Source organism: Papio anubis, chromosome 15, assembly GCF_008728515.1.
Source record: "Papio anubis isolate 15944 chromosome 15, Panubis1.0, whole genome shotgun sequence".
Classification (NCBI taxonomy): Eukaryota; Metazoa; Chordata; class Mammalia; order Primates; family Cercopithecidae; genus Papio; species Papio anubis.
In genome coordinates, this window is record NC_044990.1 from 15,051,868 (window position 1) to 15,069,738 (window position 17,871).

Here is a 17,871-nt window from a genome sequence, read left to right on the forward strand (position 1 = left end):
AGTAGTCACACTGCAGGTTCTTCTTTGCCTTTCTAGTAACTGGCATAAGAAACAACATTTTACTTTTTATCAAAATAATTCATATGTTGTATTTATTAGATTTTTAATTGCTTAGAAAAACTGAGACCTAAAAGGCTGAAAGTTGTTACATGCATGTAACCTTCTGTATTGCCTTTAAGTCTTTCAATGATCATTTTGGTTAAATTAGTAACTATTGGTTTACAATGACCTGTGGATCTGTTTTAATCAAACGTTTTGAGCCCTTTAACATTTTTGAGAAACATCTTCAAAATTGAAACCAAAATTAAGTCTCTGGCTTATTGCTGGTGTTTATCAAAGCTATAAAAGTTAATTGCTGCAAGGTTACAGAATCTTTTTACAGCTTCCAGTCAAGTCATGGACTCTAGCGTCACCACCTCCAGCCCCTTAAAAAGGTCCTTATCAGGTGCTATTAACTAATCCTTGTGCTATGAAGTTACAGGGCTTTGATTCCTGGGTATGCCAGTATCTGACAGCAAATCTAAGTTAACCAAAGCCCCATCTTTAGATCTGGGAAAGGATGACAATCATAGTAAACTACCTTCATGAGACACAGGGACACACCTGTACCGCAGAAAAATTAAGATTCACTTAATAATTTTGCCTCTATCTAAAATAATATAATTTATTCTGTGCCTTGATACTAAATAATTTAAATGTTTAGCTACCTATAAGTTTCCTTTCCTGTAATCGTCAGAACTAGGCAGGGCTTATGACCTTTTTGTGTGAAACATTGCTAATACTTCACATTTTTTTTTTACCTCCAGAATTTGAAACTATTCAATCCCTCCAGGCCCAGGGGCTATCGCAGAAGTGTGTCATTGTAAGGGCCAGATTTTGAGGGATAAAATTAATTAAGACCCTCCAAATCAAGGACAGACACACAGATGCCTAAACAGCTGAACAAAATGCTTGTGTTTTGTATAGCTAATTGCTACAAGTCAAGATTACAGTATCTCAATGCAGAAAATTTATAGATAACTCAACTTTATAACCTTATTTTTTGGCTTTTGGTTTTTGGCTCTTATGTTACCTAAAAGGGGTTTTAAAGATTACTGAATACCTGCTCACCTCCACTCCTATCTAGCCTAAAACGTTTAATTGGATGTAAGTCTTTGACTCTAAGTTCCTTGGCAATAGGGGTCCCACTGAGAAGCATGAGGGACCAGGGGCAAGTAGTCACACCACCCCAGAACTTAAGCTAATAAAAGCTTAGCTATGGATACTGCCTCTGCATACCTTGAACAAAAAAGGGGGAATATAAACTAAAAAAAAAAAAAAAAAATCCTAAGGCCCCCCCTCCCCCAACAGAGGGAATGTATCCACCTCTTGGCCAAAGGGAATCTCAAAGAAACCTGAAAAACTAGTTCAGGCCATTTTGAGAAGTGGAGGTTGGACACGCCACACTGTACCTTCCCCCACTTTGGAGTTTAGGCACAAATGACCAGCATTAACATTAAAATAGAGATCACCTAAGACTGACAGACTCTGTAGCAATAAGATACACACTGTTACCTGTTTCACTTACTAACAAAGACTCTCAGAAGGTCAGCAAACAAGTGTTAATGCTGCAAAGCTTTCCCAAATTCATTTTATTCTGGAGTTTCCTGTATGATATCTCTTATGTTAAATAAGTAAGAATTTGGACTGAACTGTTACTCCCTTATAGTTACAGTCTTCTGTTATCTCTTCATATAGGTCCTCATATTTCTTGTCAGGAATATTGCCAGATCTTTTATGGTTTGGGTTGGAGTTGTGGGTGGGATCATTTAAAAACCCTATTTTTCTAACTGGTTATTGCTGGCATTTGTTTTTTAAAATAAACATTTATTTCATTATTGTATCCAACCATTTTCTAGTTCTTTATTAATATGCTAATCTTTATAATAATTGTATAACTTCCTCTCTAATAGCTATAACTCTTTATTTCTATATCATATTGTATTGCTTAATTGGAACTTTCAAAACTATATTGCATTTTAATAATGGAGCAGGCAGTTTTGGTATTTTTTTCCCCAAGAATGGAAATGCCTCTGCTATTTCATTGTTAAGTATTACGCTACTTTGAGATAAATAGAAGTATTCTTTTCCTTGTTTTGAAATAAGAAAAACAAATGGAATTTTATTTTTAAAATTTTAGCATTTACTGAGGTGATTTTAAAAAAATATATTGGATCTATTAATACATTACCCACTAGCTAAAGGCATTTGGGAATAGAAACCAGCCTATAAAAGACTCAACGGAGAAATCCAGGATGAAGATGTAACCTTGTGTGCTGTCAATAAGTCTCCTTTTTTTTTTTTTTTTTTGGATGGAGTCTCATTCTTGTCATCCAGGCTGGAGTGCAATGGCGCAATCTTCGCTCACTGCAACCTCCAACTCCCAGTTCAAGCGATTCTCCTGCCTCAGCCTCCAGAGTAGCTGGGATTACAGGCACCCACCACCACACCCGGCTAATTTTTCTTTTGTTATTTTTAGTAGAGACACGGTTTCACCAAGTTGGCCAGGCTGGTCTTGAACTCCTGACCTCAGGTGATCCGCCTGCCTCGGATCCCAAAGTGCTGGGATTACAGGTGTGAGCTGTCGTGCCCGGCCTCCATTTTTCAATCTATAAAATGGAGGTAATGATACTATTTTCAAAGGGTAGTTGTGAGGCTTCAATTTTTTAAAAAAACGTACTTAAAGCTCTACACAAATACTAATTCTTCTCACTTAAAAAAAAAAAAAGTCACCTGAACATTTCTTTACCATTTTCTTATTACTAAACTTTGTTGTAAAATTCAAATTAAAACATAAAACCAAATTTTCTACACATAGTTTCCTATGAACCCTAAAAGGCTTCAAGAGGTGACTGAGAATATAAAGCTCTTTAGAGTTTTACCTAAAAATTAATCCAGTGACAAGCAAGATAAAACAATAAGCAGATGAGAAAGTAGAAATAAAAACTACTCTTTCGAAGGTTTTTGCTATAAATAGGGCAGGGACAGGGGATGCTAGCTGAAGGGGAAAAGTGGGACCAAAAGAAGCCTATCATTTGTTGTTTAGATAAAATAAATTCAGCATGTTGGTCTGCTGTTGGGAATGATCCAGTAGAGCAGGGAAAACAGTGTAGGGAAGAGAGGGCCATCACTAGAGTGATATCCTTGACTAGGTAAGAGTAGGTAGGATCTACTGCACAAAGGGAGGAGATAACCTGAGACAAGAATAAGGACAGACAATTCATAAAACAAGAGGGAAGAGGATGTGCAAGGGTGCAGGTAGATGGGTAGCTCTGCTGGTAGAAACATGCAGAAGTCCTCTTCTGATAGCTTCTCTTTTTTCTTTGAAAGAGGAGGGTAAGCTCATTACCTAAGAGTGTGATTGAGTAGAGAGGTGGTAGAGGTTTGAGAAGAAAGCAGAAAGGGTGAAAAAATTATCTGAACAGTGAATGTACCCATATTTGTCGCATGTGCACCTTTTTCCAATAATAAATTCATTTTAAAACACCTTTAATATTGCCCCACTGCCTTCAGGATAAATATAAATTCATTAGCATCATGCAGTCTTCTTGATTCATCTCCTTCGTAAACTTTAATCTCATCTTTTACCGCATTCTCATTATGACCTATGTTCCACTTTTATTAATTACTTAGCATATTCCCCAAATGGCTTTATGTTTAATGCTCCTGTGGCAGACTGTATTTTCCAAAAGTGACTGCAATAACGTATCCCATCCCATGTGCTGCTCTGTAATGTGACCTTAAAGCAGTCTACCTCTCCAGTCCCTTGAATCTGTGACTATTATGACCAATAGAATACAGTGGATATACACCTGTGCCAGTTCTGGGAGTAGCCCTTGACTGGCCTGGCAGTCTCTACTTACGTCTTTTGGAATGCTTGCTCTTGGGATACATCCTAACCTAACCACCATGCTGTGGAAGAAAACGGTACAAGAGGCATTTCTGACAGGCAGCCCTAGCTGGGCTTCCAGTCAAAAGCCAGTGTCAGATGTTAGCCAAGTGAATGAGTCATCATGGAATGACCGTTCACTTGAATCTTCAGTATACCTGACTGCAACCAACAAGAGACCCCAGTCAAGAACCATCAGGTGAACCAACCCAGATAATCCACAGAATTGTAAGACAGAGTTTGTTGCTTTAAGCTCCTAAATTATAGGGTGGTTTGCTATGTAGCAACAGACAAGCAGAACTGTTTTGAGTGTGATGTGGTAATAGCAGTTGTATTATCATTTACTGAAGGCATGGCAAATACATGATCTAGGATCAAGTCATGGCTCAGCCACTCCCTGGCTATATGACCTTAGAAGTTATTTGAATTCCTGAATTTCATTCTTCCATAAATGGGAATAATAGTAACTACCTCACCTGACACAGTCCCTGGCTTTAAAGGAATAAGTATTTCTGCCCTTCACCTTAGGCCTTACTTTTGGCCCATGGAGGAAAGAACTTTCTCTCCTATCATTCTGACCTTTTCTCTTTATACCCACATACTAGCTCCTTCTTTTGAGAACTGGTACAACTTGTTGAGCCACATTTTACTAGTGGGCATAGTTACTGCATGTGTACCTGTAAGCATGCTTTCTGTTTTTTCCTGTAACTGGGTACATGAAGAAGTTCCAGCTATCCTGCCAATGCAAGTATTTGATACGTACACTTAGAGCCTGCCCCCAGAGACTCAATTATATCTAAGATATAGATCTGGAGATAGAGGAAGCTACTTCAGCCTTGGGACAAAGCAGTATTCTGCAACCAAGCTTTAACAAAGCATTGGGTACTTACAGAAAGTGGCATTTTATTTCCCATATGGCCACTAATCCTTTTGGTTCATGGCTCCCCAGTTGAGGAAGAGTATAAATGCCCACCCTGATAATCCTAATAAACTCCTCCTGTTCTTTAGCATTCAGTTCAAGCACTGCCTGTTCTGGAAAGCCTGTCTTTATTACCTCACCCAAATTCTCTTAGGTTTCTCTTCCCTACGTTTTCATTTATCCTCACATAGAACTCATATGACTTTTCATATCCATATTCTGCTTTGATACTTTCTCCCAATAGTCAATGAACCTCTTTAGAACAGGGAAAACAAAGGTCTTCCATTTAAAGTGTTTACATATGGCAGGGTCATATCTTGCATACATTACAAATTTTAAGGATACATGAGTGTGTATGTACACAACATCCTCCATACCAAACAATAGGCTTCCAACAACAATAGCCAAAACCTAGATACAGATTTTAAACATATCCCAAATCTAGAAGTTAGGATACAAAGAGTATAACTTGAGGTGAATAGAAAACTGGTGATATTTATTTAATAAAGAAATAATATATTGATGTCATGTAACAAAGGTTTTGCTAATTAATGAACATTTTGAACTTGAAAGGTAGAAAAATAATTAAATAGTAATAGGTTTGATATTCTGAAGTATCAATTTTAAAGCCTCTATCATAAACTATTATTAATGTGGCCAAAAAGCAGTACTGAAACCTTGGTACTATTATTCAATATATGAAATTTAATCCTGGTAAAATGAACAATAATTATACAGGAGTTACAAATGTAAGTATTTACTTATATACCTTCATTGTCGGTATTCAGTTTGGCTTCCAGTTCTGTAATCTTGTGTCTTAGTTCAAATATTGAGAGTTGCACTGCATCCCTGTTATTTAAAATGTTTTTGTTGATTATAATTCAATTTAAAATAACATCAGAAAAATAATACATAGTAACCCACTACTACTTCAGGAACAATTTACTATGACACATCATTTACTGAAGGACTGGTTAAGAAACAAGACTCAGGTAAAGGAAGGCTTCCAATTAGTCAGTTCTAGGACTCAAATATGCACTAAAGCTCAAAGACCCCCAGGCAACCACTGGAAATCCTTTATTTATTTATTTATTTATGAGACAAAGTCTCACTCTGTCGCCCAGGCTGGAGTGCAGTGGTGCAATCTTGGCTCACTGCAACCTCCGCCTCCTGGGTTCAAGCAATTCTCCTGCCTCAGCCTCCTGAGTAGCTGGGATTACAGGCATGCGCCACCAAGACTGGCTAATTTTTTTTGTATTTTTAGTAGAGACGGGGTTTTACCATACTGACCAGACTGGTCTTGAACTCCTGATCTTGTCATCCACCCAGCCTCGGCCTCTCAAAGTGCTGGGATTACAGGCATGAGCCAGCACGCCCCGCCCTCGGAAATTCTTTAACTTAAATATCATCCCAAAGAAGTTAGCTATCTGGTTTTTCAGAACCAAGCAAATTAGGCACTGCACATTATTACAGAAAGGCATACCTAGGGCAATACACAATAGCTGACAAACTGAAACAAACGGAAAAAAAGAAACACTAATTTAAAAGGTTAAGCTATTTAGGACATCAATAAATAGAACATTATCATATGACAGGACCATTTATTCAATAAATAGTTTTGAGTGCTGTTATGTTCAAGGCATTGTATTAAACACGGAAGAATTCAGTGAACAGTGAACAGAAAAATAGCAATAGCGGCAGCAAAGTTCCACTGGATGCGTATTATGAGCCATTGCTGAGTGCTTTATAGTGCATTTCATTCCAACCTGGGAACAACTGCAGGAGTATGATGATGACTATTTGTATACCCGTCTTAGAGTGGAGAAAACTGAGGATTAAAGAGGTTAATTAACTTGTCCAAGATTGCATAATTACTGAGTGACAGATGGGGTTTGCATTCATTCAGGACTCTCCTCAAGTACTTGCTCTTATTCTCTACTTCCTCAGAATACACAGAACCTTCCTCAGAATGCGTGTAGTTTGGTAGCAAGACAAGAAATACACAAGCAATTAAAAAACTGTGACTGGAGCTACAATAGAGGAAAACCCAGAACGCTATCTAGGCACAAAGGAGAGTCCAATTCTCACGGGACTTGTGGATGGAGTTGGGAGTATGTCCAAAAAATAAATGTTTCAAAAATTTAACACCAAGTACGAATACTGTTTTTAAAAAGCATAAAGGAGTAACAGTTTTACTAAATGCCATTTTATGAAGTTCCCCCTAAAGGGATGAAAGAAAAAAAACAAACCCGCATAACTAAATAAAATCTTTGGAATTTCAAAGAAAAAATCTGGATTTATGGAGACAACAAAACCAAACACAACTTTTGGCATTACAGTATATAGGCAAAACACACGCCGTATGCTTGGATCCTAAGGGCAGAACATCCTACCTCGAAAGCTGCCTACTTACAATACCAAAGGCTTAGTCAAAGAGTCACATGAATCTTTGGCACGGAACACTCGGGCAGGTCGACCGAAGTGCCCAGGAGTTAATCCCGGGGCCGGTCTCCCAGCATCCTCAGCGGCTTTGGCCCTGAGACGCCGCAGGTGAAGGCTCGGGGGGCGTGGACCAGACTCCACACCGCGCCGCCCCCCGACTCACTTCTTGCGGATTTCTTCCAGCAACTGCTGTTTCAGGCGGTGGGTGCTCACACCGTCGAAATTGTAGCTTTTCTCTTCCTCCATAGTGTCAGGCTAGAGACCTCCCGCGTCTTTCCCCTCAGCACACCTTAGAACACAAGACATTAAAGGCCACCCAGAGGCGAGCAAGGAGAGTATGGCACGATGCGGGGCACCCGAACCGCCTCCCGGTCCCACCTCCCGCGCGTGCCTGCAGAGGCGCGTGGTGACGTCATAAAGCGATGCCCGTAGGAGGCAGGGGGCGGGGCGAGGGCAGCCGGGGAGACTGGAAGAGAAACCTGCTCTGTCCGGTGGAGCGACCCTGGAGAACAGCTCGAGGGACACTCCTTGCTCAAGACTCAGGGGTTAGATTGTTCCGACTACACAGAGGAGTGTCAGGAGGCCGAGAATATCCCTCACCTTTTTCTTTCCTCCTGCTGGTTGCTTTCCTAAACATAGACCTGGGTGGCAAAGTCGGCTTCACTCTTAGCCCTTGTTAGGAAAATGCTGGATCCAAGAGTAGCTGCGCCCTTCTTTGCTTCAGTTGAACAAGCACCAGAGTCGCTGATTTGGCAGTGTTGGAGCGAGAGGAACTGGCCTTAAAAAGGTACTTCCTGAACTCGGGAAGACTGCTAACCCTCCAGATTATTGTTTTGCATCTGTGTGCCGTTCATGAACATACCTCAGAGCTGCTCACTGCAACTTGAAATTTATATATATATATGTATATATAGTCATGCGCCTCCATGTGAAGAGACCACCAAACAGGCTTTGTGTGAGCAACATGGCTGTTTATTTCACCTGGGTGCAGGCGGCTGAGTGCGAAAAAGGAGTCAGCCAAGGGAGATAAGGGTGGGGCCGTTTTATAGGGTTTGGATAGGTCAAGGAAAATTACAGTCAAAGGGAGGTTGTTCTCTGGCGGGTAGGAGTGGGAGTCACAAGGTGCTCAGTGGGGGAGCTTTTTGAGCCAAGATGAGCCAGGAAAAGGAATTTCGCAAGATAATGTCATCGCTTAAGGCAATGACTAGCCATTTTCACTTCTTTTGTGGTAGAATGTCATCAGTTAAGGCGGGGCAGGGCATTTTCCCTTCTTTTGTGGTTCTTCAGTTACTTCAGGCCATCTGGGCGTATAAGTGTAAGTCACAGGGGATGCGGACATGCAAGTCACAGGCGTATATGTGCAGGTCACAGGAGATGCGATAGCTTGGCTTGGGCTCAGAGGCCTGATCTGCATTTTTTTTTTTTTTTTTTTGAGACGGAGTCTCGCTCTGTCTCCCAGGCTGGAGTGCAGTGACACAATCTCGGCTCACTGCAAGCTCCGCCTCACCGGTTCACGCCATTCTCCTGCCTCAGCCTCCCGAGTAGCCGGGACTACAGGCGCCTGCCACCACGCCCGGCTAATTTTTTTGTATTTTTAGTAGAGACGGGGTTTCACCGAGTTAGCCAGGATGGTCTCGATCTCCTAACCTTGTGATCCATCCGCCTCGGCCTCCCAAAGTGCTGGGATTACAGGCGTGAGCCACTGCGCCCGTCCTCATATTTTTAATCACAAAGTTCACCTCCTGCCCTTGATACATCTGTGTTTCCTTGACAAAAAGAGACAAACTCTGTAAAATATTTGAAGAGATTTATTCTAAGCCAAATGAGTGACCAATGGCTGGTGACAGCTCTCAGGAGATCCTAAAAACACGTGCCCAAGGTGGTCAGGGTACAGCTTAGTTTTATACATTTTAGGGAGACATGGGACATCAATCAAATAAATGTTAAGATATACACTGGTTCCATCCAGAAAGGCAGGGCAAGTGGAAGGGATGGGGGACAGGGGGCGGCTTCCAGGTCACAGCTAGATTCAAAGATTTCCTGATTGGCAATTGGTTGAAAAGTTATTTACTAAAGACTTAGGAATGTCTTTAGAAAATAAAGGGGTTGTGGAGACCAAGGTTTTAGTGAGAATGGGATAATTGATTGGTGTGGAAAACACAATTTGGTGTCAGACGTGTTGTGAATACATAAATAAGTTTTCCAATTGAGTTTCTGGATGAGATTAACATTTCAATTGGGAGACTGAGTATAGTACATTGTCTTCTCCACTGTGGGTGGGCCTCAGCCAATCGACTGAAGACGGAATAGAACAAAAAGGCTGACCTCCCAGGAGTAACAGGGAGCTCCTACAGCCAAACAGCTTGAGTTGGAACACTTTTCCAGCCTTGGGCAACACTTTTCCAGCCTTGGGCTCAGACTGGGACTACGCATCAGTTTGCCTGCCTCTCCAGCTTGTCAACTGCAGATCCTGAGACTTCTTAGCCTTCATAATTGTATGGGCAAATTCCTTATAATAAATCTTTTATACACATACTCCCTATTAGTTCTGTTTCTGTGAATTACCCTAATATAGGAGGTATGCTTATCAAAATTTTGTCTAGCTGTAAGTCTGAAAGGGCAACTCACAACCAAGTAAACAGAATAGAATGAAGTGAAAAGGACTAGATTATCTGTTGACAAATCCAAATGTACAGAGGATTTCTTTTTTGAGATGGAGTCTCACTGTCTCCCAGGCTGGAGTGCAATGGCACAATCTCAGCTTACTGCAACCTCCGCCTCCCGTGTTAAAGCGATTCTCCTGCCCCAGCCTCCCAAAGTAGCTGGGACTACAGGCACGCACCACCATGCCCAGCTAATTTTTTTTGTGTATTTTTAGTAGAGACAGGGGTTTCACCATATTGCGCAGACTGGTCTTGAACTCCTGACCTCGTGATCCACCCGCTTCTGCCTCCCAAAGTGCTGGGATTACAGGCGTGAGCCACTGCACCCAGCCGAGGATTTCTTAAAAAGATCTGTTAGCAGAATCTCACTGTGGGAAATTAAGAGCAAAGGCAAGCAGAAAACAGGTTTGTGTTTCTGGCAGAAATAAAGCAACGGAATTTACCTCCTGCTTGAAACAACTAAAAAACTAAGAGGAACAAAAAAAGAAACAATGGTTTTCAAGACATTGAACATCAGGCAGTAAGGGACAATGATCTCTTGATGAGACACAAATGAGGCAAGCTCCCAAATTGGCCTGGGCCTGCCAGGGTACAAAGCAGAAAAGGAGAAAACAGGCAGAGGCTGGTGGTTGCCCTAAGTTGAGGAAACAGAGTTTCTCTAAGAGTCTAGGGAGAACAAGGCAGCTAGACTTTGCAGGGCAGACATTGGAAGGAAGAGCTGCGCACGGTGTTCCCAGACCAAACTGAGGGTTGGGCTGCTATTTCTTGTGACCCAGTAACAAGATGTAGATGAACCGGGGAGGAAGAGTTTTTATTTCTGGAACCAGTTACAGGGAGAAGGCCTGGAAATGATCACCAGACCAACTCAAAATTACAAAATTTTCCAGAGCTTATAATACCTTCTAAGCTATATGTCTATGTGTTAAGTGTGCATTCATCTAAAGACATAAGTGGTTAATTTCTTATAATCTACAACTAAGGTCTTGAGTCCTGAAGACCTTCCTCTGCAGCCTCAGTAAATTCACTTCATCTAAATGGGTCCAGGTGCTAGGGTGATTACCCTTGTCTCCTGCTAAATCAGGGAGGTTTGGTGATTCCTTCAGAACCCCAATAAACTTGTTTAATCCTAAATGGGTCCAGCTAAGAATTCCTTCATTTTTTTGGTCATGCTTTAAGGCCCAGTAAAGGCCTGGGCAAAATTGTTGGTGGGCTTTTGTTACATTCCAGCCTTTGTATAAGGGCCTTGGCTTTTTTATCTTTTAGCATTTAACTTAGCCACTCACTCAGTACTGAAACAGTTGTTATGGGGGCCTGTGTTGAGACCTGGCCTGCCACAGGGTACACTCTGCAGCAGAGTCCTGATGAATGCAAACACATGGTGGGGCAAGTACTCAGGCTGGGGAAAGAACCATCACAAAGGATTAGTGGGGAAATCCTTACAGTTTACAGAGGTAGGAATAATACCTGCTACCACCCACCAGAATGGAAAACCTCTGAATTCACAGGGCATCAGGTACACAGAGGATTTTGCTTTAGGAGTGGAAAAAAACACTAACCACTAGCCCTAACAAGTTTAGAAGAAAGATCCAAAAGTATCCAACTGGTTCTAAGTAACTTAATCCCTTCCCAAGACAAAGCTCAAGAATATTTATAGGAACACAAAACATCCAGTACCCAATAAGGTAAAATTCACAATGTCCAACAATATCTTTGGTCTCGTTATGTTGCCCAGGCTGGTCTCGAACTCCTGGACTCGAGAGATCACCCAACCTCAGCCTCCGTTGGGACTACAGGTGTGTGCCTCTGCACCCAATGTAACATTGTTTTCTTAAGGTATGTTAGAACTCACCTGTAAGTCCATCTGGGCTGATGTTTCTTTGTGGGAAGATTTTAAACTCCTTATGGAACTATCAGCCAAAATACCCTTAAAGAATTTGGTTTAGGGAATTGAGCCTCTTGCCCTAACAATCAGTAGGACTTACTAATTTATAATGACGACAGTGTGGGACTGGCCCAGGAAAAAAAGAAATGACAGATGGAACAAACGTCTCTGAGCCCAGAAACACTCATACTTGATATATAGAGAAAGACCTGTGGGAAATTACTGAAGAAAAGAACTATTCAATAAACGGGGGTTAAATAACTGATTATCCACGGAGCGGGGGAAGAGGGGAGGAATTAGATACCTTACATCTTGCACACATACACACAAATCTCAGTAAACACCTAAACATGAAAAGCAAAATTGTCAGCAGTGACAACAGGCAAATTTTACAGTAGAGGGAAATGAATGGCAAATGAACATGAAAAATTCCTGATCTAAGGTCAGGAAAGGAGGTCAGGAAAACACAAGTTAAAATTATGAGATACTTTTTTATATATGCTACATTAACAATAAAAACATTGCAAAGTTCCGGAAGTACTACTCAAGAGAATATCATCATTTTGGAAAATACCTGGCATTATTTTGCAAAATTGACAAGCCAACAACTCCACTGTTATGTACAAAGTCTCTTGCATATGTGTACCAGGGGACAGTCAAGTATTTTTTGAGTGTACTGTTTCTACCAACAAAAACTAAAAACAAATGTCAACTGATAGGAAAATGAACACTTGATGTGGTATACTCAAACAGAATACTACAGAGCAACTAAACCATCCATGCATATAAGCACAAGAATTTTAAACATAAACTCAAAAAAGCGAGTAAGACTTCACATTCAGACACTATATGTAGAAAGCTTCAAAAAATGAAACAGTATGTTTGAAGAATATACATGTGTGATTAAAAAAGGGCAAGGAACAATAAAAAATGATGTGGGGAAAGAGGTAAGAAAATAGGAAGAACATACATATACGTAATTGGCAGCTTTCCGTGTCTTTAGTTAGGTGTGATGAGTTTTTAAGTATTAATTCTGTTACTCATCATACCTTACATGTAATATACAATTTTATCTATGTATCAATTATTATAAAATATAAAAAAATCTTTAGAAGATGCCTATCTCCTAATGATTCAATGAATGGTGGGAAAAGTCCATTTTCTAGAGTCTAAGACAGCACACTTTTTCTGCAAAGGGCCAGAGAGTGTGAATAAGTTAGGCTTGAAAACAGGTGGCCATCTGGATTTAGCCCATGGAGGATATTTGCAGACCTCTGGTTAAAGCTAACTATTTAAAGTTTACATTCCATTATTTGCCATTCCATTTCTTTTTAAATTTTTTTAAATTTTTAATTTTTATGGGTACGTGGTAGGTGTATATATGTATGGGATACATGAGATATTTTGATACAGGTATATGATTCATAATAATTACATCGGGGTGTATCTACTGCTTCAAGCATTCATTTGTGTTACAAATGTCCCAATTACACTCTTTTATTTTTAAATGTATAAAAAGTTATTGCTGACTGTAGTCACCCTGTTAGGCTATCAAACACTAGAACTAATTCGTTCTAACTAACTGTATTTTCATACCCATAAATCAACCTCACTTCCCTTGCTATCCCTTCAATGCCTCCCAGCCTCTGGTAACCATCATTCTACTCTCTATCTCCATAAGTTCGATTATTGTAATTTTTAGCTCCCACAAATGAGAGTATATGAAGTGCCATTCTATTTCTTAAACTTAAAGCATAGACTGTAAGCTACTTACCAATTCACTTTTATTTCCATTTTATCAACTAGTACATTATCCTTGGTCTTAGGAAAAGCCTACATCAGTTCCATGTGTTCCCAAAATATAAGCCCATGTGATAATGAGGTCAGGCAATTCAGAGTTTCTTAATTCATAAAGTGCATTCTTCAGACAGCTTCAAATAATGTCTAAGTAGCCACTGGAAGATCAGAAATTATTAGAATGGACTACAGCTATGAAAACTAACACCAATCTCTTAAATTCAGTAAACAAAAATAAAATACCATTAGGTATTTAGTTACATAGTTTTTTAGCCCATGTAAGTAAATAGGTCTGTGAATAGTCTGCCTCCTGCCAAAGTGGAAACCATAATGCCTATCCACCATGGATTACGCCTAAGGTTTTCATATTCTTTACCTTGATTACGAACGAACCTTTCCTTTTTAATAACTTGTCTTTTAATATAAATTCCAATGACCGAATCCCAGAATAAAAATGTTTACCATTAGTAAACTCAATTCTGTTTATATATATATATATATTTTTTTTTTTACAAGTTTTAACCTTTTGGAAAAACAGAAGCAGGTATGATAAAATAATTTCTTGAAGTACTTTTTTAATCCAATTAAGCTGATAATAATCACTTTGAATTTTAATACAAAACAATAATGTTCCCAAATGTCCTAGGCTCATAAGAGAACAATCGGTCTCAATACAAAAGATGTAATAATCTATTTTTATTCATTTTAAATCAAAAAGACCATTCCAATTCCTAACAAACAGGTAAGTTACAAAAGTAGTCCATTTTACTTTTCATCAGTCTTTCCGTTTTGAACAAGTCTTTTTGAGAATTCTTAGTTTAGAATTAGGTTTAGCTTACACACTGAAAATTTTGAGAAGCATCTAAAAAAATCCACACAGTGCAAAAAGAGGAGACAATACTTTAAGCCTTCTATAAAAAGAATTAAGGTTACTAAATGCCAATTTTTAAGCAAATATATAGTTTCCTAATTTGCTTTCTGAAATATAGCAGATATAAAAATAGTTCAACATTAGGTTTAATAAGGTCTAAATAGCACATGTATTATTAGCTTTATTTTACCTGCAAAAATATTTCAGCTACACTTGGAAAAAATAAACTTGAGAATATTACTTCACATTTCTAAGGCCAGATGCAAGAATACTTATTCTTTTCCTTTTAAATAGAAGACATGCCATAAAATTTATGAAAGTTAATTTGTAGGAATGAATACATTTAAAAAATACTGGTTAATCTGTGAGGAATTCCACATTTGCTTACATAACAAAATTTCATCTATTTCATAAGGCTTTGGTATAGGTGATTCCCAGCACTCCATCATTTATCTTTCTTCTTTGCCTCCTTTACTTCCTTCGTCTGCTCATCCTTCTCCCCTCTCACGTTGACATTTGCTGCTCCTTCTTGATTTTCCCTCTGAGAATTATCAACTATCTGATAGTCCTCAAGGAGAGTGTGTCCTGTTTGTGTTGCAGTTTTCTTCACCATTGCTTTGATACCAATGTTGTTAATATTGTAGGCAGTTACGCCAACATTGACTGCAGAATCCACTGCATTGTGGGTAGCTTCTCCTGCATTATACCCGTATCTTTAAAAGAAAGATTAGAGAACATACAATGATATGATAAAGACAAAATAAGGTCTTCTGAATTAGTATTAAATAAGTCAAATGATTACTGTGTTACCCCTGAAAGCAAAATTAAAGCTTAGGTTTCAATTTAATTAACAACTTAAAACACAGTAGAGAATGAAATCACACTGTGACAAAGCTGTATTTTCTCCTTTAGTAAAAACAGTGTGTGAAAATAAACTCAGACTAGCTGAGAATGATGTAATAAAGACCCTCAAGTAAAAATAAAGTGTAAATTATAATATAGGTCATTAATCAGTCTTTTTTTTTAATCCTCCCTTTCTGGAAATATGAGGGAAAATATTCACAGAAGCAACTAATCTAGAGTCATGTAAGTGGTTTCAAGTTCTACCTTAACCAGACTTCAGCTACGTCTTTTAATTATGGGAATTTGAGTTTGTCTTTAAACAGAGATTCTATGGCATTCTCCCCTGCATCCCACCCTACTGCACACTCACTGGCCTCCTTGCTGTTCCTTCAGCCCACCAAGCACTCAAAGGCCTTAGGACCTCTGTACTGGCTGCTCTCTGCTTGGACTTCCCATAGTTCTCTGCCCCACCTTCTACAAGTTGGCTCAACTATAATCTTCTCATTATCTAATCTGTTTAAATTGCCTTTTCCCACATGCCCACCTCCACCTCTTGACAATTGATTCCCCTTTTAACTACTTTTTCTTCTCCCATAACTTACCACTTTCCACATACTAGAGAACTTACTCATTACCACTGTTCATGTCTTGCTTGTCTCACTAAAATATAAACCCTATTGGAGAGGAGATTCTTAGCTTTGTCCTTTAACGTATCCTAAATATTGAGAATAGTGCCTGATACTCAACGAATATTCACTAAATGAATGAAATCAGTAATTCCTGCCCTATCTGCCTCAGAGTTTCTTGAGCATCAGATGCATAGCAAGTGCCTGGGAAATGATAAAGCATATACAAAAGTAGTTATTATTGATAATAATATCTGCATTTAATGCTATTTTTATGATAAAATACAATTTGAGGTCCTATACAAGCATACCAAAACACATTTCCCTCGTGTTTAATTGTTTTACTCTTTACCCCATTTTGGTAACAGGCTTTTAAAGCTTTTCTTGTCCACAGGTTTCCCCAAATAGAGGACTGTTTAAACAACAAACAACAACAAAGGCAAAAGTTTACATTTTCTCCAGGACACAGTGAAGTTTCTTAGGTGCTTTATGACCTATAGCTGGACATCTTATGTAACACTAGATCTGCCTTTTGAATTAACAAGTTCTCTATTACTAAATAGCCTGGCCTAGAATAGTGGTTTGTGATCCTACTGGCTTGTTTGTGCTTGGCTTTTTTAACCCCAGTGTGAAATAATCTTACAGTGCCTCTGAATGATGACTCTATTCTGTCCTTTGCCTAATGTTAGTAATTATATTAGAGCTAGCACATGGCAGAGCCTAGTCTGTCAAACCTTCCAAGTCTGTACTACTCTTAATCGAGGCCCTTCTCACCAGTCAACAGACAGAAAAGCTTCCTACAACTGCTTCGGCCAGTCCCTGTTATGCAACCCTTCAGCATTCCACAGGATTTACTGATGGTGCAGAAGATGCACTATTGCTGATGGTGCCTTCTCATTGTCAACCAAGCCCCAGTCACAAATACTACTGTCAGGTGGTAATGGCTGCGTCTACACAAAAAGAAAAAGGTATCAGCAGTTTCTGCACTGAAAAACAGGGACCGTAACTCTTGGTGGAGCCGGTTTCCCCGAGGGCTTACAGAACATTCAGAAAACTAGATTCTAATGCCAACCATGCCAGTAATTAGCCACACGACCTTGGTCAAGTTTCTACCTCTTTGCATTTGTCAACTTTCTCTTCTTTATTTGAAAAAAATGAGGTATATGTGTGAAAGCAGTTTTAAAATTCTAAAATACTAAACATATATTTTTAAATATCCTATAAAACGGCTTTTCATCAGTTGTATTTATTTTTTAATATACCCTCAACTATCACTCCTGCTTTCCAATATGCCTTAGAACTAGTTTTCCTAACAGGAATCTATTCTTCTCTTCATAAATAACTGTTTAGTCCTTTTCTTCAGATTCAAACTATACTGCTATAAACTCCTATAAATATATATGTCTGGCAGAAAGTTAAATTTATTTTTGATCTCTTATTTTTAAACAAATTTACTTTAATTAGAGCTCATTAAGTTGGATTTTATATACTAACACTACCAATTGAAAAATAATAAAAAATGAATACAAAGTAGGCCCTAAATAAGTCAATGAGATTCAAAACTACAACTGAACCAGATTTTTCCAAAATGTGTTCAGTTATACAGAACTGGTTTTGGGTAATATGACACCTGTCATTGAAGTTACCCCTTCATCCAGTGCAAATTTAGGGGGAATTTTAATTAAATTTCACTAAACAAACCAATAAACCAGCTACACTTATAGCATAGTACCAAAAACCATAAAACAGTAAATTTTCCACAGGAAAAAAAGTCTATTATTAAGCTTATATTCCACAAATATACATTCAAAGAAAATATTGCTAGGGGAAAATAAAAATAGATCTATCAAAGCTATATTATTATTCTTTAAACACTTCAAAGTGGAATAAAAGAAGCTTA

General features: G+C 38.8%; 2 protein-coding genes across 13 annotated transcripts in view; both read right to left on the reverse strand.

Moving 5' to 3' along the window:
• Positions 1 to 13,710, reverse strand: part of CCDC169 (coiled-coil domain containing 169) — a 68,101-nt gene extending 54,391 nt beyond the window's left edge. For 2 of the 8 annotated variants that reach the window (XR_004178654.1, XR_004178655.1), the window contains exons 1-2: positions 7,453 to 8,367; positions 5,617 to 5,696 (exon numbers count right to left, since the gene is read on the reverse strand). Coding sequence is in view for 3 of the 8 variants with exons in the window: in XM_031655785.1 (XP_031511645.1) it covers positions 5,617 to 5,696; positions 7,453 to 7,535 (163 nt within the window). In the remaining 5 variants the exon portion in view is untranslated. Of the gene's footprint in view, positions 1 to 5,616; positions 5,697 to 7,240; positions 7,424 to 7,452; positions 8,368 to 13,608 lie in introns of those variants that run through there. The other 6 variants (XM_031655786.1, XM_031655785.1, XM_031655787.1 and 3 more) reach the window with 6 other exon arrangements.
• SPART (spartin) overlaps positions 13,602 to 17,871 on the reverse strand; it is a 59,412-nt gene continuing 55,142 nt past the window's right edge. For 2 of the 5 annotated variants that reach the window (XM_003913764.5, XM_003913765.5), the window contains exon 9: positions 13,602 to 15,215. In XM_003913764.5, coding sequence (XP_003913813.1) covers positions 14,948 to 15,215 — 268 coding nt within the window. In that variant the 3' untranslated portion in view covers positions 13,602 to 14,947. The remainder of the gene's footprint in view (positions 15,216 to 17,871) is intronic. The other 3 variants (XM_009191774.2, XM_009191775.2, XR_639665.4) reach the window with 2 other exon arrangements.